General features: G+C 43.8%; 2 protein-coding genes across 3 annotated transcripts; both read right to left on the reverse strand.

The window, feature by feature from the left end:
- Nucleotides 1-7,928: 7,928 nt before the first annotated feature.
- Nucleotides 7,929-16,804, reverse strand: LOC118375851 (DCN1-like protein 5). Of its 2 annotated transcripts, XM_035762717.2 has the most exons (11): nt 16,589-16,684; nt 14,416-14,486; nt 14,170-14,212; nt 13,974-14,076; nt 10,044-10,135; nt 9,457-9,527; nt 9,260-9,351; nt 9,047-9,155; nt 8,786-8,890; nt 8,526-8,628; nt 7,929-8,429 (listed from the first exon to the last, which is right to left on the reverse strand). In XM_035762717.2, the coding sequence occupies exons 4-11, from the start codon at nt 14,042-14,044 to the stop codon at nt 8,371-8,373; spliced, it is 702 nt and encodes a 233-aa protein (XP_035618610.1). In that variant the 5' UTR covers nt 14,045-14,076; nt 14,170-14,212; nt 14,416-14,486; nt 16,589-16,684; the 3' UTR covers nt 7,929-8,370. The 2 variants fall into 2 exon arrangements, with proteins under 2 accessions (XP_035618610.1, XP_035618401.1); XM_035762508.2 differs by lacking the exon at nt 14,170-14,212 and having other exon boundaries at nt 16,589-16,804.
- Nucleotides 16,805-17,250: 446 nt separating this feature from the next.
- On the reverse strand, nt 17,251-26,975 carry LOC118375314 (cullin-5-like). The gene is made up of 19 exons (XM_035761856.2): nt 26,912-26,975; nt 25,891-26,000; nt 25,706-25,805; nt 25,329-25,505; nt 25,046-25,187; nt 24,767-24,912; nt 24,590-24,670; nt 24,388-24,481; nt 24,157-24,287; nt 23,780-23,887; nt 23,462-23,526; nt 22,989-23,121; nt 22,564-22,695; nt 22,347-22,470; nt 21,983-22,158; nt 21,651-21,812; nt 21,401-21,519; nt 20,800-20,923; nt 17,251-20,601 (listed from the first exon to the last, which is right to left on the reverse strand). The coding sequence occupies exons 1-19, from the start codon at nt 26,933-26,935 to the stop codon at nt 20,407-20,409; spliced, it is 2,343 nt and encodes a 780-aa protein (XP_035617749.1). The 5' UTR covers nt 26,936-26,975; the 3' UTR covers nt 17,251-20,406.
- Between the last annotated feature and the right edge of the window lie 12 nt (nt 26,976-26,987).

The raw sequence follows: 26,987 nt of genomic DNA on the forward strand, positions 1-26,987 counted from the left end.
GGAGGGAGAGGGGAGGAGAAGAGGGGAGGGAGAGGGGAGGAGAGGAAGGGAGGGAGAGGGGAGGAGAGGAAGGGAGGGAGAGGGGAGGAGAAGAGGGGAGGGAGAGGGGAGGAGAGGAGGGGAGGGAGAGGGGAGGAGAGGAAGGGAGGGAGAGGGGAGGAGAGGAAGGGAGGGAGAGGGGAGGAGAGGAGGGGAGGGAGAGGGGAGGAGAGGAAGGGAGGGAGAGGGGAGGAGAGGAAGGGAGGGAGAAGGGAGGAGAAGAGGGGAGGGAGAGGGAGGGAGAGGAAGGGAGGGAGGTGGGAGGCAGCACAGATGGAAAAGAGAAGAGCAGGAGAGTGGGGGAGGAAGAAAGGAGTGACAGTGAGGAAGGGAGAGAGGGAAAGGAGGGGAGGAATGAAAGTGACAGGGAGGAAGGAAGAAGAGAGAGTGAGGAAGGGAGGACAGAATGTAAGGAGACAGAGAGTGATGGAAAGATTGAAGAGGGAGGATTTAGAGGTGATAGTAGCAGTGATTCAGAAGAAGGGTCTGTTGGGGTGACAGAGGGGGGAGTGGAGAGGCAGGGGGAGGGATCAGCGGGAGAAGAGAGGTGTTGTCCTCCCCCGCCCGCCAGACAGAGCCGTGTGATTCGTCTGTACCAGTACGATGAGGAGGGGCATCGCTATAGTCACCTGCCAAACCCTATCCCCATGGAACGTACTTCCCCTGCTCCCCAGGCCAAGCAGCGCTCGCTGTCCCTCACCAGGCTCAACACCATCATGGCTGCTGCCACCGCCAGCCCCATGGACCCACAGAACCACCTGGGCCGAGACTCAGACCCCCAGGACTCAGACCCTGAGGAGAGGGAGAGACCAGTCTTTCAACTGGAGATATGACATACAATATCTAGGCCTATATTCATAAAGTGTCTCAGAGTAGAGCTGCTGATAAATGATCCAGTCCTAATCTGTCCATATAATCTTGATCATTATGATATAAAAGGCAAAACTGGTTCAAGATCAGCCCTCCTAAACTTGATAGATGCAGCCCGAGCAGAAAGATCTGGGTCATTTTCAGTCAGGCATACAGAGACAATGTACCAAACAGAAACAGAAAACAAAAATGTGTGTTTCCTACTCGATAACTTTAACAGTTAGTGCCTCGCCATTTCACTCCATTGTGAAACATTTTCTCAATCACAAATTCTCACACACAAATTCCCAGACACACTTAAGATTTTGACTTGTCATCACATCCAGCAGATTCCATGATTGTTTTGTAAAAGCAATTGGAAATAAAACATTACAAGTAAATGTTCACTTTGGATGATTGTGTTGCTGACCTGTTGCAGCCTCTACAACCACTGTGATTATTATTATCTGGATGATTGTGTTGCTGACCTGTTGCAGCCTCTACAACCACTGTGATTATTATTATCTGGATGATTGTGTTGCTGACCTGTTGCAGCCTCTACAACCACTGTGATTATTATTATCTGGATGATTGTGTTGCTGACCTGTTGCAGCCTCTACAACCACTGTGATTATTATCTGGATGATTGTGTTGCTGACCTGTTGCAGCCTCTACAACCACTGATTATTATTATCTGGATGATTGTGTTGCTGACCTGTTGCAGCCTCTACAACCACTGTGATTATTATCTGGATGATTGTGTTGCTGACCTGTTGCAGCCTCTACAACCACTGTGATTATTATTATCTGGATGATTGTGTTGCTGACCTGTTGCAGCCTCTACAACCACTGTGATTATTATTATCTGGATGATGGTGTTGCTGACCTGTTGCAGCCTCTACAACCACTGTGATTATTATCTGGATGATGGTGTTGCTGACCTGTTGCAGCCTCTACAACCACTGTGATTATTATCTGGATGATGGTGTTGCTGACCTGTTGCAGCCTCTACAACCACTGTGATTATTATTATCTGGATGATTGTGTTGCAGCCTCTACAACCACTGTGATTATTATTATCTGGATGATTGTGTTGCAGCCTTTACAACCACTGTGATTATTATTATCTGGATGATTGTGTTGCTGACCTGTTGCAGTCTCTACAACCACTGTGATTATTATTATTATCTGGATGATTGTGTTGCTGACCTGTTGCAGCCTCTACAACCACTGTGATTATTCTTATCTGGATGATTGTGTTGCTGACCTGTTGCAGCCTCTACAACCACTGTGATTATTATTATCTGGATGATTGTGTTGCTGACCTGTTGCAGCCTCTACAACCACTGTGATTATTATTATATCTGGATGATTGTGTTGCTGACCTTTGCAGCCTCTACAACCACTGATTATTATTATCTGGATGATTGTGTTGCTGACCTGTTGCAGCCTCTACAACCACTGTGATTATTATCTGGATGATTGTGTTGCTGACCTGTTGCAGCCTCTACAACCACTGTGATTATTATCTGGATGATTGTGTTGCTGACCTGTTGCAGCCTCTACAACCACTGTGATTATTATTATCTGGATGATGGTGTTGCTGACCTGTTGCAGCCTCTACAACCACTGTGATTATTATTATCTGGATGATGGTGTTTCTGACTTGTTGCAGCCTCTACAACCACTGTGATTATTATTATCTGGATGATTGTGTTGCAGCCTTTACAACCACTGTGATTATTATTATCTGGATGATGGTGTTGCTGACCTGATGCAGCCTCTACAACCACTGTGATTATTATTATCTGGATGATTGTGTTGCTGACCTGTTGCAGCCTCTACAACCACTGTGATTATTATTATTATCTGGATGATTGTGTTGCTGACCTGTTGCAGCCTCTACAACCACTGTGATTATTATTATCTGGATGATTGTGTTGCTGACCTGTTGCAGCCTCTACAACCACTGTGATTATTATTATCTGGATGATTGTGTTGCTGACCTGTTGCAGCCTCTACAACCACTGTGATTATTATTATCTGGATGATGGTGTTGCTGACCTGTTGCAGCCTCTACAACCACTGTGATTATTATCTGGATGATGGTGTTGCTGACCTGTTGCAGCCTCTACAACCACTGTGATTATTATCTGGATGATGGTGTTGCTGACCTGTTGCAGCCTCTACAACCACTGTGATTATTATTATCTGGATGATTGTGTTGCTGACCTGTTGCAGCCTCTACAACCACTGTGATTATTATTATCTGGATGATTGTGTTGCTGACCTGTTGCAGCCTCTACAACCACTGTGATTATTATTATCTGGATGATGGTGTTGCTGACCTGATGCAGCCTCTACAACCACTGTGATTATTATTATCTGGATGATTGTGTTGCTGACCTGTTGCAGCCTCTACAACCACTGTGATTATTATTATCTGGATGATGGTGTTGCTGACCTGTTGCAGCCTCTACAACCACTGTGATTATTATTATCTGGATGATGGTGTTGCTGACCTGTTGCAGCCTCTACAACCACTGTGATTATTATTATCTGGATGATGGTGTTGCTGACCTGTTGCAGCCTCTACAACCACTGTGATTATTATTATCTGGATGATTGTGTTGCTGACCTGTTGCAGCCTCTACAACCACTGTGATTATTATTATCTGGATGATTGTGTTGCTGACCTGTTGCAGCCTCTACAACCACTGTGATTATTATTATCTGGATGATTGTGTTGCTGACCTGTTGCAGCCTCTACAACCACTGTGATTATTATTATCTGGATGATGGTGTTGCTGACCTGTTGCAGACTCTACAACCACTGTGATTATTATTATCTGGATACAACCACTGTGATTATTATTATTATCTGGATGATTGTGTTGTTGCTGACCTGTTGCAGCCTCTACAACCACTGTGATTATTATTATCTGGATGATTGTGTTGCTGACCTGTTGCAGCCTCTACAACCACTGTGATTATTATTATCTGGATGATGGTGTTGCTGACCTGTTGCAGCCTCTACAACCACTGTGATTATTATTATCTGGATGATGGTGTTGCTGACCTGTTGCAGCCTCTACAACCACTGTGATTATTATCTGGATGATGGTGTTGCTGACCTGATGCAGCCTCTACAACCACTGTGATTATTATTATCTGGATGATTGTGTTGCAGCCTTTACAACCACTGTGATTATTATTATCTGGATGATGGTGTTGCTGACCTGTTGCAGCCTCTACAACCACTGTGATTATTATTATCTGGATGATTGTGTTGCTGACCTGTTGCAGCCTCTACAACCACTGTGATTATTATTATCTGGATGATGGTGTTGCTGACCTGTTGCAGCCTCTACAACCACTGTGATTATTATCTGGATGATGGTGTTGCTGACCTGTTGCAGCCTCTACAACCACTGTGATTATTATCTGGATGATGGTGTTGCTGACCTGTTGCAGCCTCTACAACCACTGTGATTATTATTATCTGGATGATTGTGTTGCTGACCTGTTGCAGCCTCTACAACCACTGTGATTATTATTATCTGGATGATTGTGTTGCTGACCTGTTGCAGCCTCTACAACCACTGTGATTATTATTATCTGGATGATGGTGTTGCTGACCTGTTGCAGCCTCTACAACCACTGTGATTATTATTATCTGGATGATTGTGTTGCTGACCTGTTGCAGCCTCTACAACCACTGTGATTATTATTATCTGGATGATGGTGTTGCTGACCTGTTGCAGCCTCTACAACCACTGTGATTATTATTATCTGGATGATGGTGTTGCTGACCTGTTGCAGCCTCTACAACCACTGTGATTATTATTATCTGGATGATGGTGTTGCTGACCTGTTGCAGCCTCTACAACCACTGTGATTATTATTATCTGGATGATTGTGTTGCTGACCTGTTGCAGCCTCTACAACCACTGTGATTATTATTATCTGGATGATGGTGTTGCTGACCTGTTGCAGCCTCTACAACCACTGTGATTATTATTATCTGGATGATTGTGTTGCTGACCTGTTGCAGCCTCTACAACCACTGTGATTATTATTATCTGGATGATGGTGTTGCTGACCTGTTGCAGCCTCTACAACCACTGTGATTATTATTATCTGGATGATTGTGTTGCTGACCTGTTGCAGCCTCTACAACCACTGTGATTATTATTATCTGGATGATTGTGTTGCTGACCTGTTGCAGCCTCTACAACCACTGTGATTATTATTATCTGGATGATGGTGTTGCTGACCTGTTGCAGCCTCTACAACCACTGTGATTATTATCTGGATGATGGTGTTGCTGACCTGTTGCAGCCTCTACAACCACTGTGATTATTATCTGGATGATGGTGTTGCTGACCTGTTGCAGCCTCTACAATCACTGTGATTATTATTATCTGGATGATTGTGTTGCAGCCTTTACAACCACTGTGATTATTATTATCTGGATGATTGTGTTGCTGACCTGTTGCAGTCTCTACAACCACTGTGATTATTATTATTATCTGGATGATTGTGTTGCTGACCTGTTGCAGCCTCTACAACCACTGTGATTATTCTTATCTGGATGATTGTGTTGCTGACCTGTTGCAGCCTCTACAACCACTGTGATTATTATTATCTGGATGATTGTGTTGCTGACCTGTTGCAGCCTCTACAACCACTGTGATTATTATTATTATCTGGATGATTGTGTTGCTGACCTTTTGCAGCCTCTACAACCACTGATTATTATTATCTGGATGATTGTGTTGCTGACCTGTTGCAGCCTCTACAACCACTGTGATTATTATCTGGATGATTGTGTTGCTGACCTGTTGCAGCCTCTACAACCACTGTGATTATTATCTGGATGATTGTGTTGCTGACCTGTTGCAGCCTCTACAACCACTGTGATTATTATTATCTGGATGATGGTGTTGCTGACCTGATGCAGCCTCTACAACCACTGTGATTATTATTATCTGGATGATTGTGTTGCAGCCTCTACAACCACTGTGATTATTATTATTATCTGGATGATTGTGTTGCTGACCTGTTGCAGCCTCTACAACCACTGTGATTATTATTATCTGGATGATGGTGTTGCTGACCTGTTGCAGCCTCTACAACCACTGTGATTATTATTATCTGGATGATGGTGTTGCTGACCTGTTGCAGCCTCTACAACCACTGTGATTATTATTATCTGGATGATGGTGTTGCTGACCTGTTGCAGCCTCTACAACCACTGTGATTATTATTATCTGGATGATTGTGTTGCTGACCTGTTGCAGCCTCTACAACCACTGTGATTATTATCTGGATGATGGTGTTGCTGACCTGTTGCAGCCTCTACAACCACTGTGATTATTATTATCTGGATGATTGTGTTGCTGACCTGTTGCAGCCTCTACAACCACTGTGATTATTATTATCTGGATGATGGTGTTGCTGACCTGTTGCAGCCTCTACAACCACTGTGATTATTATTATCTGGATGATGGTGTTGCTGACCTGTTGCAGCCTCTACAACCACTGTGATTATTATTATCTGGATGATTGTGTTGCTGACCTGTTGCAGCCTCTACAACCACTGTGATTATTATTATCTGGATGATTGTGTTGCTGACCTGTTGCAGCCTCTACAACCACTGTGATTATTATTATCTGGATGGTGTTGCTGACCTGTTGCAGCCTCTACAACCACTGTGATTATTATTATCTGGATGGTGTTGCTGACCTGTTGCAGCCTGTATTTGGTTCTAACCTTGTCCCCAGGTTATGATTGCACATAGCACTAATACGCCTGGAATAACAACTATAGTCTGGACTATGTTAGAGTGAACAAAAATATAATTATTTGGCCGAATCACACAACTACAAGACAAGGGTACACAAATTAGAGGTAGACAATACAGGAGGAAGTGTTCGGAGGCGATTGATTAAATATTAAGCTGATGGCTAATGATTTGGGACTCTTTCGTGTTCTTTCTATTGGGTTCATTTCCCTCTATTTTATATACACCCAGTACAAAACATTGGGAACACCTGCTCTATCCATAGACTGACCAGGCGAATGCAGGTGAAAGCTATGATCCCTTATTGATGTCACTTGTTAAATCCACTTCAGTGCAGATGAAGGGGAGGAGACAGGTTAAAGAAGGATTAATAAGCTTTGAGACAGATTGTGTATGTGTGCCATTCAGAGGGTGAATGGGCAAGACAAAAGATGGTAGTAGTTGCTAGGCTCACCGGCTTGAGTGTCAAGAATTGTAACGCTGCTGGGTTTTTCATGCTCAACAGTTTCCGTGTGCATCAATAGTCCACCACCCAAAGGACATCCAGCCAACTTGACAACTGTGGGAATCATTGGAGTCAACATAGGTCAGCATCCCTGTGGAACGCTTTCAAACCCGTAGTCAATTAATTTGTCGGGGCATGGAGGCTGTTCTGAGGGCAAAACAGGGTGCAGCTCAATATTAGGAAGGTGTTCCTAATGCTTTTTACACTCCGTGTATATTTCCATACTGAGGTTGGAATAATACTGTGAAGTTGTGAAAATTATGATGCCCTTTAAGTGTAAGAGCTGTTTGCAAAGACTGCCTGATATTTCAGCCTGTCTTGGTGGGATGGAGTTTTGGCCTGTCTGGTGACATCATCAGGCAGTAAATTTGTTAATTAGACCAATAAGATAAGAGTTCCAAATCTCTCTGCCAATAACATTTTGTTTTCCCCTCCCCACTCCAAGACAGTCCTAGCAGAAATCTTTCTTGAATAATCGCTATTTGCTAAGTTATTTGTTTCTTTTTTATCATTTTAATTTAAAACAATCACAGTAAGATACTTAATTGTTACCCTGAATTCATTTCATTCATTTGATATCGACATAAAAACGGCTGCGTTGGACCTTTAACGAAGGCCATGTTTGACATTTTGATCCACCAGACCATAAGACAAAAGTATCTGGTAAATTCATTTGGTAGAACCAATCACAGCCCAGTATATTTGGTTGTAGCGAGGTTAGAAGCAGGTTTGGTACAATTCCATTCTTTATTCTTGTTCGGAAGACATACTATAAACAAGGTAAGACTCGAATGGAAAAAAATGTTAAATGAAACAGAAAAATTCCCCAGTCGATCTTAACACTGGCTAGAGAACTGTGGCCACAGATGCAATACATATGAAAAATAGTTCATCTTTAGTTATTTTCTTCTTGTTGAACTTGTTTAAATTAACACTGAAAAAGTCTCTTCAGAGAGAAATTCACTGTTTGTCCCACGAAGCACAGAGGCCATCACTGGAAGTGTGTGTGCGCTCCGTGACACTGTACGCGTGTGTGTTTGCACAGTCCATGAAAGGTGTGTGTGCCGTTTCTGTATATTTCAAATGGAGGCAGAACATCCTCATGTGTGCTTCTCTCTCGCTCTCCTGCTCCCTCTTTCTCCTCTTCTGCGGTTTGGCAAGTGTCCTCCCCTATAGTGCTGCCAGCCGAGCTTTCTGGCACTCCACAAACTCATCCAATAACACTGGCCCTGCAGAGAGAGTAGTGTTAGCGTGAGGGACTGTGTATGTATGGGCTTTAGTGTGTGTGTATGTTTTTTAGTGTGTGGTTTAGTGTGTGTACTCACAGGCTCCATCCTCGTCATAGTTACTGAGGTCTGTGCTGACTGTACGACTAAACTCTAAGACGTTATACCACTGGTCCTTATTCATCACCTTGTACTTGGACTGCTGCAGGGGACGAGAGATAAGCGAGGGGGGGGGGATGGAGGAAGAGAGTGTAGAAAAGCAGGGAGGGAGGAGGACAGAGAGAGAAGAGAAGGAGATTGATATTTGGAGCAGGTCAATGCAGGAACCACACAGCTGTGTTCAACATAGGGTGTGTTACCTCCAGAAACTGGTTGAAGACAGGGAACAGTGGCCATGTTCTCCCCAGTAGCAATGCTAGCATGGACTTAGCTGTGTCCATGTCCAGACTCCTCTGGTCCTTATCCTGGTGGAGAGAAGGAGAAGAAGATCAGAAGGAGAGGCAGATGGAGAGTTAAGAGAGATGTTAAAGAGGGAGAAATAATGTAAGTACATCTGCCATCCAGACCCTCTCCCCAGGAAGTCAAACCATTTCCTGACTATGGACCAGTGATAGACTCACTCTGGCAAAGTCGAAGGCGTATCTGTAGATGTTTTTAAAGATGATTGTGTCGTTGAGCTGATTGCGCAGGTAGTCCAGTTTCCCCTGTAACCTCTCTATGCAGTCACACCTATAGAGGAGGGGGGTCACAAACAAACACGGTTTCCCAGTCACACCTATAGAATCAGAAGCGTCAGAAACAGACATGCGATGTGGTAAATCAAGGTTACTCACTGTAGTAAAGTCATTCCCTTAAGCCACTCCTCCTTAGTGAAAAATCCCATATTTGGTGCTTCTAGTTTCCAGGCTAAAACTAACATGATTATCTGAAAAAGAGAGAGGGACAGAGAGAGGGGGGGAAGAGAGAGAATATGCATCATAATTATCAACGATGGATGATGAGTGGGTGAAGAGAAAAGAGGAAGACTAACGTTTTCTGGTTCCACACCAATGTCTTCACAGAACTTCTCCATCCCCTCTGGACCCAACACCTCATCTGGACCTGGCACACACACACGGGAAGCATGCACAAAACACACATAGAATGGTATAAATGACTCAATACTTAGTGACCAATAATCAACTTGAGCTTTCCTTGTGACTTAAAGAGTTCTAATCTGAGTGTGTATCAAAAGTTAATACAGCAACCTATGACCATCATGATATGACATAGTGCCTTCAGAAAGTATTCACACCCCCTTGACATTTTCCACATTTTGTTGTGATACAGCCTAGTTTTAAAATTGATGAAACAGATTGCATCAGCAGACCAGAAATTTGCTCAGTGCTGAAAAATAATTGTGGGAACATTGCCCAGAGCTGTAATCACTACCAAAGGTGTACATGTACTGACTCAGGGGTGTGAATACTTATGTAAATGAGATATTTCTGTGTTTTATTTTCAGTAAATTTGCTAATATTTCTAAAAAGATGTATTCACTTTGTCATTATGGGGTATTGTGTGTAGATGGGTGAGAAATAAGTCAAGGGGTATGAATACTTTCTGAAGGCACTGTACCTGTGTACTCGTAGAACCAGGCCAGACATTTCTTATTGGAGAACTGGTCCTCTGGGCTGATCAACCGGCCTGGAGCCTGGGGTCTGCAGAAACTACAACATACAGGATAGAACACAGTCAGAAACGACAACATACAGGATAGAACACAGTCAGAAACGACAAGGCGGGACAGAACACAGTCAGAAACGACAAGGCGGGTCAGAACACAGTCAGAAACGACAAGGCGGATCAGAACACAGTCAGAAACTACAACGCGGGATAGAAACAAGGACAGTCAGAACACAGTCAGGACACAGTCAGAACACAGTCAGAAACGACAAGGCGGGACAGAACACAGTCAGAAACTACAACGCGGGATAGAACACAGTCAGAAACTACAACGCGGGATAGAACAGAAACTACAACGCGGGATAGAACGACAAGGCGGGACACAGTCAGAACACAGTCAGAAACGACAAGGCGGGACAGAACACAGTCAGAAACGACAAGGCGGGTCAGAACACAGTGAGAAACTACAACATACAGGATAGAACACAGTCAGAAACGACAAGGCGGGATAGAACACAGTCAGAAACGACAAGGCGGGTCAGAACACAGTCAGAAACGACAAGGCGGGTCAGAACACAGTCAGAAACGACAAGGCGGGACAGAACACAGTCAGAAACGACAAGGCGGGACAGAACACAGTCAGAAACGACAAGGCGGGACAGAACACAGTCAGAAACGACAAGGCGGGTCAGAACACAGTCAGAAACGACAAGGCGGGTCAGAACACAGTCAGAAACTACAACGCGGGTCAGAACACAGTCAGAAACTACAACGCGGGATAGAACACAGTCAGAAACGACAAGGCGGGACAGAACACAGTCAGAAACGACAACGCGGGTCAGAACACAGTCAGAAACGACAACGCGGGTCAGAACACAGTCAGAAACTACAACGCGGGTCAGAACACAGTCAGAAACTACAACGCGGGTCAGAACACAGTCAGAAACTACAACGCGGGTCAGAACACAGTCAGAAACTACAACGCGGGTCAGAACACAGTCAGAAACTACAACGCGGGTCAGAACACAGTCAGAAACTACAACGCGGGTCAGAACACAGTCAGAAACTACAACGCTGGTCAGAACACAGTCAGAAACTACAACGCGGGTCAGAACACAGTCAGAAACTACAACGCGGGTCAGAACACAGTCAGAAACTACAACGCGGGTCAGAACACAGTCAGAAACGACAAGGCGGGTCAGAACACAGTCAGAAACTACAACGCGGGATAGAACACAGTCAGAAACTACAACGCGGGATAGAACACAGTCAGAAACTACAACGCGGGATAGAACACAGTCAGAAACTACAACGCGGGATAGAACACAGTCAGAAACTACAACGCGGGATAGAACACAGTCAGAAACTACAACGCGGGATAGAACACAGTCAGAAACTACAACGCGGGATAGAACACAGTCAGAAACTACAACGCGGGATAGAACACAGTCAGAAACGACAAGGCGGGACAGAACACAGTCAGAAACGACAAGGCGGGACAGAACACAGTCAGAAACGACAAGGCGGGTCAGAACACAGTCAGAAACGACAAGGCGGGTCAGAACACAGTCAGAAACTACAACGCGGGATAGAACACAGTCAGAAACTACAACGCGGGATAGAACACAGTCAGAAACTACAACGCGGGATAGAACACAGTCAGAAACTACAACGCGGGATAGAACACAGTCAGAAACTACAACGCGGGATAGAACACAGTCAGAAACTACAACGCGGGATAGAACACAGTCAGAAACTACAACGCGGGATAGAACACAGTCAGAAACTACAACGCGGGATAGAACACAGTCAGAAACTACAACGGGATAGAACACAGTCAGAAACTACAACGCGGGATAGAACACAGTCAGAAACTACAACGCGGGATAGAACACAGTCAGAAACTACAACGCGGGATAGAACACAGTCAGAAACTACAACGCGGGATAGAACACAGTCAGAAACTACAACGCGGGATAGAACACAGTCAGAAACTACAACGCAGAATAGAACACAGTCAGAAACTACAACGCGGGATAGAACACAGTCAGAAACTACAACGCGGGATAGAACACAGTCAGAAACTACAACGCGGGATAGAACACAGTCAGAAACTACAACGCGGGATAGAACACAGTCAGAAACTACAACGCGGGATAGAACACAGTCAGAAACTACAACGCGGGATAGAACACAGTCAGAAACTACAACGCGGGATAGAACACAGTCAGAAACTACAACGCGGGATAGAACACAGTCAGAAACTACAACGCGGGATAGAACACAGTCAGAAACTACAACGCGGGATAGAACACAGTCAGAAACTACAACGCGGGATAGAACACAGTCAGAAACTACAACGCGGGATAGAACACAGTCAGAAACTACAACGCGGGATAGAACACAGTCAGAAACTACAACGCGGGATAGAACACAGTCAGAAACTACAACGCGGGATAGAACACAGTCAGAAACTACAACGCTGGATAGAACACAGTCAGAAACTACAACGCGGGATAGAACACAGTCAGAAACTACAACGCGGGATAGAACACAGTCAGAAACTACAACGCGGGATAGAACACAGTCAGAAACTACAACGCGGGATAGAACACAGTCAGAAACTACAACGCGGGATAGAACACAGTCAGAAACTACAACGCGGGATAGAACACAGTCAGAAACTACAACGCGGGATAGAACACAGTCAGAAACTACAACGCGGGATAGAACACAGTCAGAAACTACAACGCGGGATAGAACACAGTCAGAAACTACAACGCGGGATAGAACACAGTCAGAAACTACAACGCGGGATAGAACACAGTCAGAAACTACAACGCGGGATAGAACACAGTCAGAAACTACAACGCGGGATAGAACACAGTCAGAAACTACAACGCGGGATAGAACACAGTCAGAAACTACAACGCGGGATAGAACACAGTCAGAAACTACAACGCGGGATAGAACACAGTCAGAAACTACAACGCGGGATAGAACACAGTCAGAAACTACAACGCGGGATAGAACACAGTCAGAAACTAAACGCGGGATAGAACACAGTCAGAAACTACAACGCGGGATAGAACACAGTCAGAAACTACAACGCGGGTCAGAACACAGTCAGAAACTACAACACGGGATAGAACACAGTCAGAAACTACAACGCGGGATAGAACACAGTCAGAAACTACAACGCGGGATAGAACACAGTCAGAAACTACAACACGGGATAGAACACAGTCAGAAACTACAACACGGGATAGAACACAGTCAGAAACTACAACGCGGGATAGAACACAGTCAGAAACTACAACACGGGATAGAACACAGTCAGAAACTACAACACGGGATAGAACACAGTCAGAAACTACAACACGGGATAGAACAGTCAGAAACTACAACGCGGGTCAGAACATGGTCACTCAACAGACTCAGACAAATGCATTAAAGGAGTTCTCAGGATATTCAGTGTCACACACACTCCTCCCCCTCTACTTTCCTGTGGACTGACTGAGGTCTGTGTTGCATAAGGGGACAAATATGTGCTGAGTGTTGAGTTCTTTTAGTCAAGCAGCCAGGCTCACTGCACAGAGCAAAGCCAGCAAGCAGCAGCTGCAACACACACGGTGGAATGGGTGAAGAGGAGGGTTGGGTGAGGCAGAGTTTCACTACAGCTCTAAATACAGCAGTATCTGTGGGGGGGGGATATTAATCATCCAATAGTGGAGGATGGTGGGAAAAGTGGTGAGGTGAGGAGCAGAAGAGGTGGGTGAGGAGAAGGAGGGTAGAATTGGTGGGTGAGGGGTGGTGAGGAGAAGGAGGACAGGGGTGGTGATTGAGGAGCAGGGGTGACGGGTAGTGGGTAGTGTTCCTCACCAGGTGATTTTACACTTCCTGAGTCCCGGGTCATCTGACCCTGAAGACTTCCTCTTCTTCTTCACAGGCATCGCAGAGTCACCACACGGGTTAACTAGCTGGGCTAGGTCCACACACACACTGAATGTCATCTCACCCAGCCGAAAGCCATACCATAAACAGTATACTATTTACAGATAGTATATAGGAGAAGTACCTATGTATTTCTGGTCTCCTTGTCCATTCAAATCTATAAGATTCTATAATAAAAACACAGTTTACAGTGAGACTTGATGTGATGAACTACATAGTACAAAAACATTATAAAGCATACATAAAGACAAGACGGTATGGTCACATCACATAGCTAATCAACTCTTAGAATGCCCCCACTCTGGCAGTGGCTCAACTAGCTATAGTACTGGGCCATCCCAAAAGTTCACTCACGAGTCTGTTAACTTACAAATCTGTCCAGCGTATGTGATATTGTCTGTAGATCTGCCTCCCCAGCCAGTCCGAACACTGTGTACTATCCTACAGCAACAGAGAGAGAGAGAGAGAGAGAGAGAGAGAGGGGGGGAGAGGGGAGATGACATATTAGCTAATATACTGGCAAGCTATCTTTGTCTTGTGTAAGTGGTTTTTGCGGTTGTGTGCCAGACAAGGCGTAAACCACAGATCAGATAACTCCCATGTTTAATGTTAGCCAAATGGCAGTATATTGAAGCAGCTGGCTAGCCTAAACAAACAGATCTCATTCAATGTGGACCGTAGCCCATTCAATAGACAGTAGCTGCAGTGGTGTAGTGCTGCCTGGAGAAGTGGTTATACTCTCATTTTCTGTGTTTCTGTACAATGTAGGCCTACAGTACAGTACATGTCATGTCAGTTTGAAAACCAAATGGATAAAAATCCAATATAATTCTGCCAGGTAGGATTACTTTGCAGTCAACATTAAATTGGGAAGGCCTTAGGAAATGTTAATTCAAACAGCGCATGATGACTGAATTTGCAAAGATTCAACCAAGACTAGACAAAACTTTTTCAATACCTGCTTTGCATAACCATTGTTTCCTTAGCATTTACTGTTAGTAACGTCTTTCCTACATACCCTACCGGCTACCGTTGTCGTTATTTTGTGAGCTGTTCCATGTAACCAATTGAGAGGCACGTTCTTGCTGAAACTAGGCTGTGTGTGGCGTGCATGTGAATACACCGAGTGTACAAAACATTAAGAACTCTTTCCATGACCGACCAAGTGAATCCAGGTGAAGGATATTAATTCTTACTGATGTCACTTGTTAAATCCACTTCAATCCGTGTAGATGAAGGGGAAAAGAGAGGTTAAACAATGATTTTTAAGCCATGAGACAATTCAGACATGGATTGTGTATGTGCGCCATTCAGAGGATGAATTGGCAAGACAACATATTTAAGTGCCTTTGAATGGGGTATTAAAGTAGGTTCCACGCTCACAGGGTTGTTGTCAAGAACTTGTAGGGTCCATGCCCTTACGAATTGAGGTTGTTCTGACAGGAGGTTGACACATCAATGATCGCTACTCTACTAGCTAGCTAACCAGTTAACGTACATAGAACTACAACAAATAACGATATTCATCGACACACATGTAGGAGTTTCTCGCAATTGTTGTCGTAGGTGCTAGCTAACGTTAAACACTGGTCCGAATAACTGCGTCACCGTAAGGAAGAACGGAGAGAAACATTCATAAACCCACTGTAACTGGTAACTAGCTAGATAGCTTGTCTAAATATTAACTATAGTACAATGCCAAAGTACGAAAGAACGGTTGTTATCAAAACCAATTAAAAATATATACAAGATCTCGTATGACAGGTCTAGCATGAGTACTAACGTTAACTAGCAATGTTAACTGCGATTGCGAAGCCAAAGCAAAGGCTAACCATATGCATTGATGTTCCAAATCAAATTATATTCATCACATGACCCGAATACAACTGGTGTGGACTTTACAGCGAAATGCTTGCTTACAAATCATCCCAACGATGCAGGTTTTAAAATGGCACATTAACTTACCAGATGAACGTTATTTGGCAATCAATTAACGTTAACTAGCTAACGTTAAGTGAAACAAGCAATATAATCTCGATCTGGCTAAATCTATACATGTAATTAATCATCAACCACAAAAGTGACTAACGTTATGTGTATAAAGAGCACAACAATACACACGACTGGGGCTTTGCTTTTTTGTAGTTATCAACAAGATTAAGACATAGCTAGCCAGAGTTAGCTAAAAATGTAAGCTAATTAGCTCGCTAACTAGCCAACTAACGCGGGTAGCTAACATCCAGCTAAACAGTTCGCAGGTTATTTCTGTCATGATGTTCAAAAGCCAACAGAGTCGAATACGTCCGACCATCTAGCTAGAATACATGGGGTACAGAGATCAGTTGAATTCGACCAAAACAATGGAAACGATTAGCTGGAATGTTAACTAGCAACGTTAGCGAAGTTAGTTTCTCAACAGAACTTGAAGTCAGAAAACTAGCCGTTGTTGGCTAGCTAAATATTTGCCACAGGTTTACGTCAGTTCATCCACCTGTTACAACACCGTTTTGGATATTATAATTATGTGAATATTTTATGCAAACCTTGAATTCCAAGAGTTGTATTTCTTTTTATGCGAGTAGATCATGTACTTTCACGGTTGATCACTTCCCAAGTGGTAAAAGCAAACCGCTTTCTTCCGGGGAAACAGAGAGCTATGGAACGTACCACCTGATTTCAAGGGGTGCGCGATTGAGTCGTACTAGCTATGAAAATAAATCACATTACAGGTCGAATTATTCGAAAATACATTTTACCGTGTTTGATTTAAAATATCGAAAGAAATATAGCTACGGATTATTACTCAGGCTCCCGAGTCGCGCGGTGGTGTAAGACACTGCATCTCAGTGCAAGAGGCGTCACTGCAGTACCTGGTACGAATCCAGGCAGCATCACACCCGGCCGTGATTGGGAGTCCCATAGGGTGGCGCACAATTGGCCCAGAGTCGTCCAGGTTTGGCGTCATTGTAAATAAGAATGTGTTCTTAACTGACTTTCCTAGTTAACAAATATATATTATGAATAAATAAAATGCCAATAACAGATGATCTTCTGTGCCATAAAGTGTCAGACCTCTTGGAAGAGGCCATGACATGTTAACATACAGGAAGGCTACTATCAATGTACACTGAGAGGAAGAAGCACATGTTCATCTGTCTATAGAAATCATCAGAAGACAAAGGGAACCAAGAGCAGCGGAGATGACTCTCTTTACAGTACAGATTTTATTAGCCAGGAAATAAATTATATTTTTAAAAAGCAGAGTCATTAACAAAAATAAATAAAATAATGCAGCACATCAAAGAAGTTGAGCCCAAAAGCCAGAATACTCCCATTCAAACAATATACAGCATTATATGTTTTTCTCAAAGTAGGGACACACATTCATCTGGTAATGTTATGATCAATAAAACCTAGGTACTCCAGATATGCAAGTAGGGAAGGAGAGGAAGAGATAGATGGGTAATCATAAGACATGCATCTACCATCATCACAACCACACTTAAAACTGAAGCAAGATGTCAGTCTAGTCTCTTGACACAATAAGACCTGCTCTACCTGACATTTCTGTGCAGAGAAAAACATGAATTATTACAACAAAAGTTGAGTTTATGTCCTAGTTTAATACTGTTCATTTGTTGTTACTCATAAAGTGGCAAAAATTGTCATCTTCAAACATTGTTGAACATGGCTAAAATCTAGAGAAGTGCTAAGTTTATCAGAATGAGTTACATTAAGTACATTACATTACTCTGATAACATATCTTAAGAAGAATGCACTAATTGTAAGTCACTCTGGATAGGAGTGTCTGCTAAATTACTAAACTGTAATAACACTTTGCCAACGTTCCAAATGACACCTTATATAGTGCAGTACTTTTGACCAGAGCCATATTGGCCCTGGTCAAACAGTAGCACACTAAATAGGAAATAGGGTGGCATGAGACACTCTTCTTCTCCAGGTTGTTTTGATGCAACAACTATAGCAGTGATGCATAACCATTAACGTCAGATACCAGGGAAGGAAGACATGAAAAACAACAATGGTACTAAAACCAGTCTACCTGCTGGACACAATGTCATTCAGTGGACGATATAACTGCATAAACTGTCAATGATGATATTAACACACACTTTTTATTCACAAAGCACTGATATCCTTCAGAGTAACTGTTCAAAAGTTGAACTAGTCAGTCTGTTGAGAAATGTAACTAGCTCATGTGGAGAGCCTCTTATTGCCAACAGTTTACAGGTAGTAGAAGAGTTATCCACACATTACATCACCTGATAGAATAAACAATGAACTATTTTGGCAATAATCAGTATGTGTGTACGTGTGTTTCTCATAGGTGTACTCCACTGTAGAACAGTGGACTGACTATACAGTACTGGGTAGATATGTAGTGTGTATGAATGAAACATGGTAGGATGAAGTAAAGCCATGGCATCATGCCCAAACAATTCATAACTGCTAAATCCTAAGTAATGTTTCCCTCGTCTGACAATCACTTTGTCTTGAAGTGTCTAAATTGATTCCAATGTGGTTGCATTCAATTCAGTGAGAGAAAAGAGGAAATTGCTACCTAACCTGCATCCCAAATAGCACCATATTCCCTACATAGTGCACAACTTTTCAGTAGAGGGCTATGGATCCTGGTCAAAACTAGTGCACTATATAGGGAATAGGGGGCACAATTTAATTTCCCACACTATAACATTATCCCAATGCCAATAGCAAAACCCAAACAAAAAAAAGAGTCAAAGAGGGATAGTGTTATTAAGTCATCTCATACATTTCATCATGTAACATTAATAAGTGACTATGTACACCTAGTATCCCGCGACAGACCGGACCTATTTATCAAACACTCGCATACAATTTCATACAAACAAACAAACCACATTGATACAAATTAAATAAATAAACAAGTCAACAACACACGGCCCCAACACTTTTCTAGTTCTTCCATCCTCACCCCACTCATATACTGCAACACACAATCTTCTGTAAAAAGGTGGTGGGTAGGGTACATTAATAGCAACACTGCAATGCCATTTCTTTAGCAACATAACCTCTCACCACAGGAAGTGCTCCAGCAGTTGGGGCTCTCTAGATATTGCACTGGAGGGATTCTACTATTCTATATATAAAAGGAGAATATAAACTACTTTTTCCTATATAGGAAACAAATGACTTTTCCCTTTATAGGGAATTTAACACTACTTTTTGCCCCCAAAAGTATTTATTTATATTTTCTAAATATAGGCAAGTCAGTTAAGAACAAATTCTTATTTACAATGACAGCCTAGGAACAGTGGGTTAACTGCCTTGTTCAGGGGCAGAACGACAGATTTTTACCTTGTCAGCTCGGGGATTTGATCCGGCAACCTTTTGGTTACTGGCCCAGCTTGCTAACCACTAGGCTACCTGCCACCCTAATACAGTACCTAGGGAATATGGTGACATTTGGGAAGAAACCTGGGTCATGAACAGTCATGACACCCACTCATGGTCTGACAACAATACACCTGTCATATCATGCACTGGCTATGGATGGGGGAGAAAGAAGAGGAGAGGTACAGGAGAATCCAAGATCGCTAGAGAGCTTTGTGACTTCAATCGATCGATTGGACGACGCTGTGCAGCATTTACAAACGATACACACAACAGTTCACAAAAATAAAGATGAGCATTGAGAAGGAGAATGAAAGTGATATATAAAACCATTCAGACACACTGACCTACAAGGTAGGAAACAGAAAAGTGATGGTCTCGTTTGTTCTCACCCTGCGACTGGCTGATACGTAAGGAGCCATGACCTCTGAGGGATGTGGCAGTTGGGGGGGGGTGGAGCTGGACGGAAAAGTGACACACACACACGTGATGGGACCTCAGATGATTGCAAGACTTCTAAGGAGCAGCAAGCTGTCAAGGTGCAGACATACACACACAGTACATTTGGCAAAATACACTCCTCTCAATGTCCACTCCATAATGATATAGACTACTAGTCCATTAGGCCTCCTGTCTGTCTGTCTCTGTGTGGACTGCGTAAGGAGGGTAAGGCAGGGAGAGTGTTTATTTAATAATGTCTCTACTGTGATACTGAGACTGTCAGTCAGCCCCACTGTCCTCCTCCTCCTGGCCCCCGGGTGGCGCCACAGTCTGAAGACTACACCATCTATCTCATACAACTAACTGGCCTGCCCCTTCCCTCCCCCCACAGAGAGACTTCCTCTTCTGAAACAACCACTGCTCCCTCCCTCCTCTTCCTGTGTTTCCTCTTCCTCCTGCAGCAGTGAGGATCCAGCCAGGTCAAGCAGTAGGTAGGTAGGTGGTTCCAGTCCAGGTAAGTGGGTTCTATGCCATGTAGATAAAGGTGTTGATGTCAGTCTCGTCCCGTTTTATGTATTTGTGTTCGATGAGCCACTCGATCTGTTCCTTGATCATCTTTTTCTGGGGCAGGAACATGTTCTTAAGGATCTCTACCAGCTCTGTCTGTAGCTGGGCGTTACTGATCCTCTTCCTCATCTTCATAATCTGGATGATGGCCTCCTGGAGAGAGGTGGGTGGATCAAACAACGTACAGCATTATATCTTTACTCAATGTAGCGCCACACATTCAACTGGTATGGTTATGATTTTCACTCTAGGCTTGCAGGGTGGAAGGTAGTAGTGCGCCATTTAAGTCTTTTGGGGGGGGTGCTGAAACTACAGGTTCCTCAAGTTGTACCTTTAAACTTGTAACATTACCTGGGTTCTTAATATTCTCAGCTGGACAATGCCCTCGTTCTCCTCCTCTCTCATTCGCTCCGTGGTCAGCTGCAATCGACCAATCAGATTAATCTTGCCTCTTTTCTGGACCTTGGAGTTTTTACTAGGAAACAGAGACTAAAGAACTCAATATCCCATCAGAAATCACACCTGAAACTGCTCCGCAACAGTCCATCCCATCCAGGTCTTCAGTAGGAAGCCATGACAATATAGCTTTCATCAACATTAAACTTCTCCAAAATGAATGATGAGTTAGAAAACATACAGTTAGTTACATTAACTAAATAGAACATGAATCAACATGGTAAACCAACAGCGGTTGCAGTGAGGTGCAATTAAGGTAGCAAAACTCTCCCATCTTTCCCAAAATCCCAGGTTTTCCAGAAATTCCAGAGATTCCTGGAATCAGGTTGGAAAAAGCAGGAAAATCTGGAATGCTTCAATAAGTAATTTTTTGAAAACGTGGGCATTTGTGGCAAGTTACCAGAATGTTGTAATGCTAATTACATTCAATGCCTTTATTTAGCTCTGGGGGCTAACACATTGTTGTGGGTTCAAAGCTAGTGTTGTCGCTACGTACATGAGAGAAAAGTCCTGGTTGATGAAGAACAGGGTGCTGTCAGTGAAGTCTTTAGGGGAGGAGACTGAAGGCTCATAGGACAAAACCTGTCTCTTCAGCTTAGGGAATGCTACCAGAGACTAGAGACAGAGAAGAGACAGCAGAGAGGGAAAGAAAGAGGTCATTTGTTTGTTCCCTCAGGCTCTTCTTTGTGTATGAACTGCGTTTATATTGGCATGTGTGCCAATCCCAGAGAGTGTGTGTGTGTTACCCAGAGTGTGCGTCGTAGCTCAGCATCAGGCAGCTCGGTAGCCAATTTAAGGTTCTCAAAGCTGATTCGCTCCCGCGGCCGCTGGTTCCAGGCGAATAGGACAGCCAGCTGAAAGGTCGTGACCTCAAGGTCATAATGACCCATTTCATTCTTGAAGGTGATCTAAACATACATGCACGCACACAGGCATACACCCCCCACACACACACACAGGGAGAGGAGGGAGATTAGTATTCCGTTGGACATGATAGTAGTTTTTCCACAGATTATATTTCTGAGTGTGTGTGCACTTTGTCTGTCTCTATCTCTCTGTGTCTGTATCTCCCACTCACAATGCCATTGGACATGAGGTGGTGCCAGTGTAGTTTCCTCCCGCTGTGGTTCCTCTTGTAGAAGTCTTCTACCTCTGGGATCAGATCCTCCAGCTCAGTAGGCAGAGATACAAACACCTTCTCACTGCTCCTCGACCACGCCCCCGCATTCAGGATCTTTATATTCACACTGTCAGCTGGAGAGAGAGACAGAGAGAAGGGGGAGACAGAGAGAGGAAGGAGAGAGAGAAACAGAGAGACAGACAATATTAGTGCATTACTATGGTACATCAGCAGGAAGAGTATGGAGGCCTTGGTTAATAATCACACAAGCTCAAGCCATAGGTCTGTGTGTTTGTTACCTCGTAGAGCAAGTGTGCGTTACCTGGTAGAGCCAGCTTGTTGTGTTTGTGCATCTCCTTGAAGACCTGGTTGAGATCATCCGATACTTTAATGTCCTGGAACATCCTGGCCAGCTTATTCACATAGTCTGCAGGCATCCCCACCTCCTACAAACACACACAAACCAGGGGAAAAAAACACAATCAAAAGGGGGTATAGAGAGAGAGAGAGAGAGATAAAGAGTCTGTGTGTGTTTTTACCCTGAGCCACTCCACCATGTTCTCTTCTATCTCGCTGTCAGCTGAGATGTCCAGGATCAGTCTTCTGGTCAGGTGGGCTTTATGGTACCTCATAAACACATCCTTATTCTGAACATACTTCAACACCAGCAACTAGAGAGAGAAGGGAGGGAGAGAGAGAAAACACATCCTTATTCTGAACATAATTCAACACCAGCAACTAGAGAGAGAAGGGAGGGAGAGAGAGAAAACACATCCTTATTCTGAACATAATTCAACACCAACAGCTAGAAGAGTTCGGGATGAACAGGATAGAAGACTACGGCTGCATCCTAATTCTACACCCTTCTCGTCATGGATTTCACAACAGCCAATGTTTACACCAATCCAAGACTAAGTGTTTGAGAATGGGGGCTCATTCTACAGTACTAGGGTAGAGTCTTCACCACTTCTTTGAGTTTGAGTTCTATCTCCTCTGAGGTGAGTTTCTTGCTCAGGGTGGTTTTCCTCAGCAGCATGTCACAGTAGTTAGCTAGCAGCTCTGGACACTTCGACTCTGGCTGGGTTTTCAGACCTACCCTGTAGAGAGACACACATATGAATAGTACACATAGAAATCTAATTACTAAAACAGGCATCTACATTCAAGTCTATGGATGCATCCCGATTCTTCACCCTTTCTTCGAAGTCTACACGTGCACACTTTCTTGCGTGAATTTGACAATAATGGAAACTACCTCCAGCCAATTGTTACACAAATCATATGCTTTTAAATCCATGAAGGGGAGTGTGAAAATGCACCCTAAGGAAAAGGGTAAAGAATCAGGATGCAGCTAAAGTTTCGTGATGGGTGGACCAGCAGCCATACTAACCCATAACCAAGGAATAAATATAAACATAAAACCCAGGTTTGTCTTACCCTTTCTGTTTGAGGGGCAGCTCCAGTTTAAAGATGGTGGCATCGTTCACTACAGCTTTGTAGGCCTGGAGAGAAACACAGAACTGTCAAAACTCCCGCTCTCCTCTTTTTTTTCCTCCTCCTCCTCCTCCTCCTCCTCCACCCACCCCCACCCCCCTTTTCTCTCCATCTGCTCCATTCACCCCCTTTTCTCTCATCTCCCTTTTTTTCTCCTCAGTCCATCCCTTCTCCTCCCCATCCCCCCCTTCTCTCTGCTCCTCCATTCAGTCTTCTCCCTTCACCCCATTTTCTCTCACTGTGTGTGTGTGTGTGTGTTACCTTGTCTCTGGCAGTGAGGAATCGAGGGTCGTCCTGAAAAGCCTCCTTCACCAGTTTACTGAAACGGTTAAACAACATCAGCAGCTGCTCCACGTACTTCTCAGAGTCCTACACACACAGGAATAAGAAGAAAAACATACAGATATACACACTCAAAATCAGCTAGTATATGTTTTACTATACTATATTTTACTACTACCAGAAGTCCTCACAAGAATATTAACCAACTCAAATTCAGAGAAGTGAGGACATTTTAGGCATATCAGTTAGGATTAGAATTAGGGTTAAGGAAAATAGGATTTTGAATGGGATTCAATTGTTGGTCTGCAAAAAGTCCTCACAAGTATAGTAAGACAGATCTGTGTGTGTGTACATACAGAAGTGATAGTCTCTGCAGCAGCCACCATATCAGCCAGCCCAGCGTTCATGATGTGATCCTCCAGATCTTTCAGCATGGGCTCTATCCCACTAGGAACCTTATCCATCAGGGAAAACATCAGGTGGAGCTCTGCAGGGTGAATGACATTAACGTCACACAAAGAAGGACCCTCCTCTACAACCGGTCCCAAGGCTGGTGGGTAAAAGTAGTACTGTAACGTGTTACTCACTGTCTGTCTCGTTGCGTTTGATCATGCCGGGACATTCGGCCAGGATGGTTTCTTTAAACGACGTCACCAGAGCGTTCACACAACATTCCATCAGCTGGAAAGAGACATTAGAGACTGACATTGATCTACCTCATCTGTTGACTGTGAATATGAGTTTAAACCAGTCTATACAGACTCATGGGTAAACAGTCTGTCTACTCACTGCTTGGACAGAGTTACATTCACGACGAGTCTCGAGGTATCGAACTGCCCTCTTCTCCTCTTCCCTTAGCTTTGTGTCTGCCTGCAAGACACACACGATCAGTGAAATTGTCACAACAACAACACACAGACACGCACTCTCTCCAACACACACAGAGAGAGAGAGAGCAGTCCTTACATATTTCATGTAGTTCTGGACTCCATTCTGCTGTAGGTATGATGGGGCCTGTGTTCTGTAAAACCTCTCAGTTGAGTCCAGGTAGGCCTTCTCAAAGTTATCTCTGTAGATCTGGAGCTTGTCTTCAGGGTTAGAGCACAGGTTGACTACACACACACACACACACACACACACACACACACACACACACACACACACACAGTCAACATACCATACTTCACAAAAACTTACCATATAAAATATTTGGATGGTTTGCCACTCAGTGTGTATATGTCCTACCGTATGATTCTCGTACTCCTATAACCAGCTGGGAGTCAAAAGCCTCTCCTAGCCTTTCAGCGTGAACCAGCTTCATAGCACTGTCCTGAAGACGGCTTTTTATGTTGGAGAAGATCGACTCGTTCCATGTGTCCAACATCAACTAGAAGAGAAGCCGATGGGTATAGAGAGAGGAAAAGAGAGAGTGTAAGTAAGCAGGATGAGACAATTGACACATGCTATCAAAAAGAAGAGCATTGTCCATCTCTCCCCTCTCTCTTCCTCCTCTCCCCACTCTCATCACCTTGCGTACGATGCTGTCCTCAACGTTAGACTTCTTGTTGCTGCCCTGCTTCCCCATCAGTGTGATCTCCAGCTGACAGAACGGTTTGGGCAGGATGTCACACTGTGTGAAGAACTTTCGCCACTCCACAATGTAGGCCTTCAGTAACGCTGTGTCATCCTGATGACTCAACACACGCTGCCATGGAAACACAGGTCAGAGGTATGTTGCATAGGTAGAGGTCAGGAGTTTAAGGGTAGCCTCTTGCCTGCAACTGTCATCACTGTATGTGTGTGTGTGTATACGCAAGCATGTGTGTGTGAACAGCACATTTCAAAATCAAATGTGATTTCACCCCTTGCCAAAATCCTTCCCCTGTAACCCACATTCCCACTTACATTCTGAGCTTGTTTGATGAAGTCTAGGATGTCTTCTTTGAGCGCCTGGTGGATCTTAGCTGGGCCCTTATCATCCCACAGACACACAGCATGGACGTCTCTGCAACACACAATAATAAGCATAGGGTTTTTGTGTGTGTCTGCTTTGCAGTTTGGTGTGGTGTGATGCAGTGTGTGTGTCTTACGAGAAGAGGTCAAACCACTGCTGCTTGGTGACAGCCTCCTGTCTCAGTAGCTTGAGAACGATGGGCCTCATCAGGTCCCACTTGTCCTCAAACTGCAAGGAGCCTTTATTCTGAAGAGAGATGATACTACTGTTACTACTCAGGGTCGTATTCATTAGTGCACACTGTCGAAAATGTTTTGCAACAGAAAATGAAAACAAGTGTTTATTTTTGGACAATTTCAAGTAGATGCACCTGTTTGCTTCTGTCTCGTGCCATATGAGTATGACTCACTACTCTCCACCACACTACCCAGTAACTAAAACCATTCATTTTGGATAGCGCCAGAGAACGAACACAGTTCATACTTACTAACCCATTACTCAGTAACTTGCCTGACGCTGTTCAGAATGAGCGCATGTTAAATAGTAATTTTTATAATTCTATTATTTTAAAACATAACGTTACAATGATCCAGTTCGCTAAAATAAAACCTGCTTCAACTAAAACATTAGCTACAGACTACATTGTCAACAGTGTAGTTGCACCCAACTCTGATAAATCTGTAACAGTCAAGACTGTAATATGTAGTTAGTTAGCTAGCTAGTAACACTAACGTTATTGTGCTGGAGAGCTGTCAAACGGAACTAATGTTAGCTTGCCAATTCAGCTGATTGTTCCACCACCTGGACAAGCCTGCTGCATATTCTCTTACAGTTTGATGTGGACAGATACTACAATGAACTGTGTATGATATTACTGACGAACTGTCAATTTAAAATACGAAATGTTATGCCGGTGACAACTCAATTGCACGTTAGCCAGATGGCTGACTAGCTAGTCTTAGCATCCCATGCTAGCTAACTAGCAAGAAATACATATCTGTTTCCTTCAGTGCAAAAATAAAAGCTGACAAACAGTGTCCGTTGTCGTTTTTTGTTTTTTACTCCTTCATTAACTTATATACATCCAGACTATGGGCATCGGGGCGCATAATTAAATCTTCAAATCCGGGTAAAATGCTGACGTGAGAGGCTCTTACCTTTAACAAATTCGACGTCGCCATGTTTCCTCCAACTTGTGCCCTCCTCGCGCAATCTCGCGAGTGTGTGGTTGGA

Source organism: Oncorhynchus keta, chromosome 1 (genome assembly GCF_023373465.1).
Source record: "Oncorhynchus keta strain PuntledgeMale-10-30-2019 chromosome 1, Oket_V2, whole genome shotgun sequence".
Taxonomy (NCBI): Eukaryota; Metazoa; Chordata; class Actinopteri; order Salmoniformes; family Salmonidae; genus Oncorhynchus; species Oncorhynchus keta.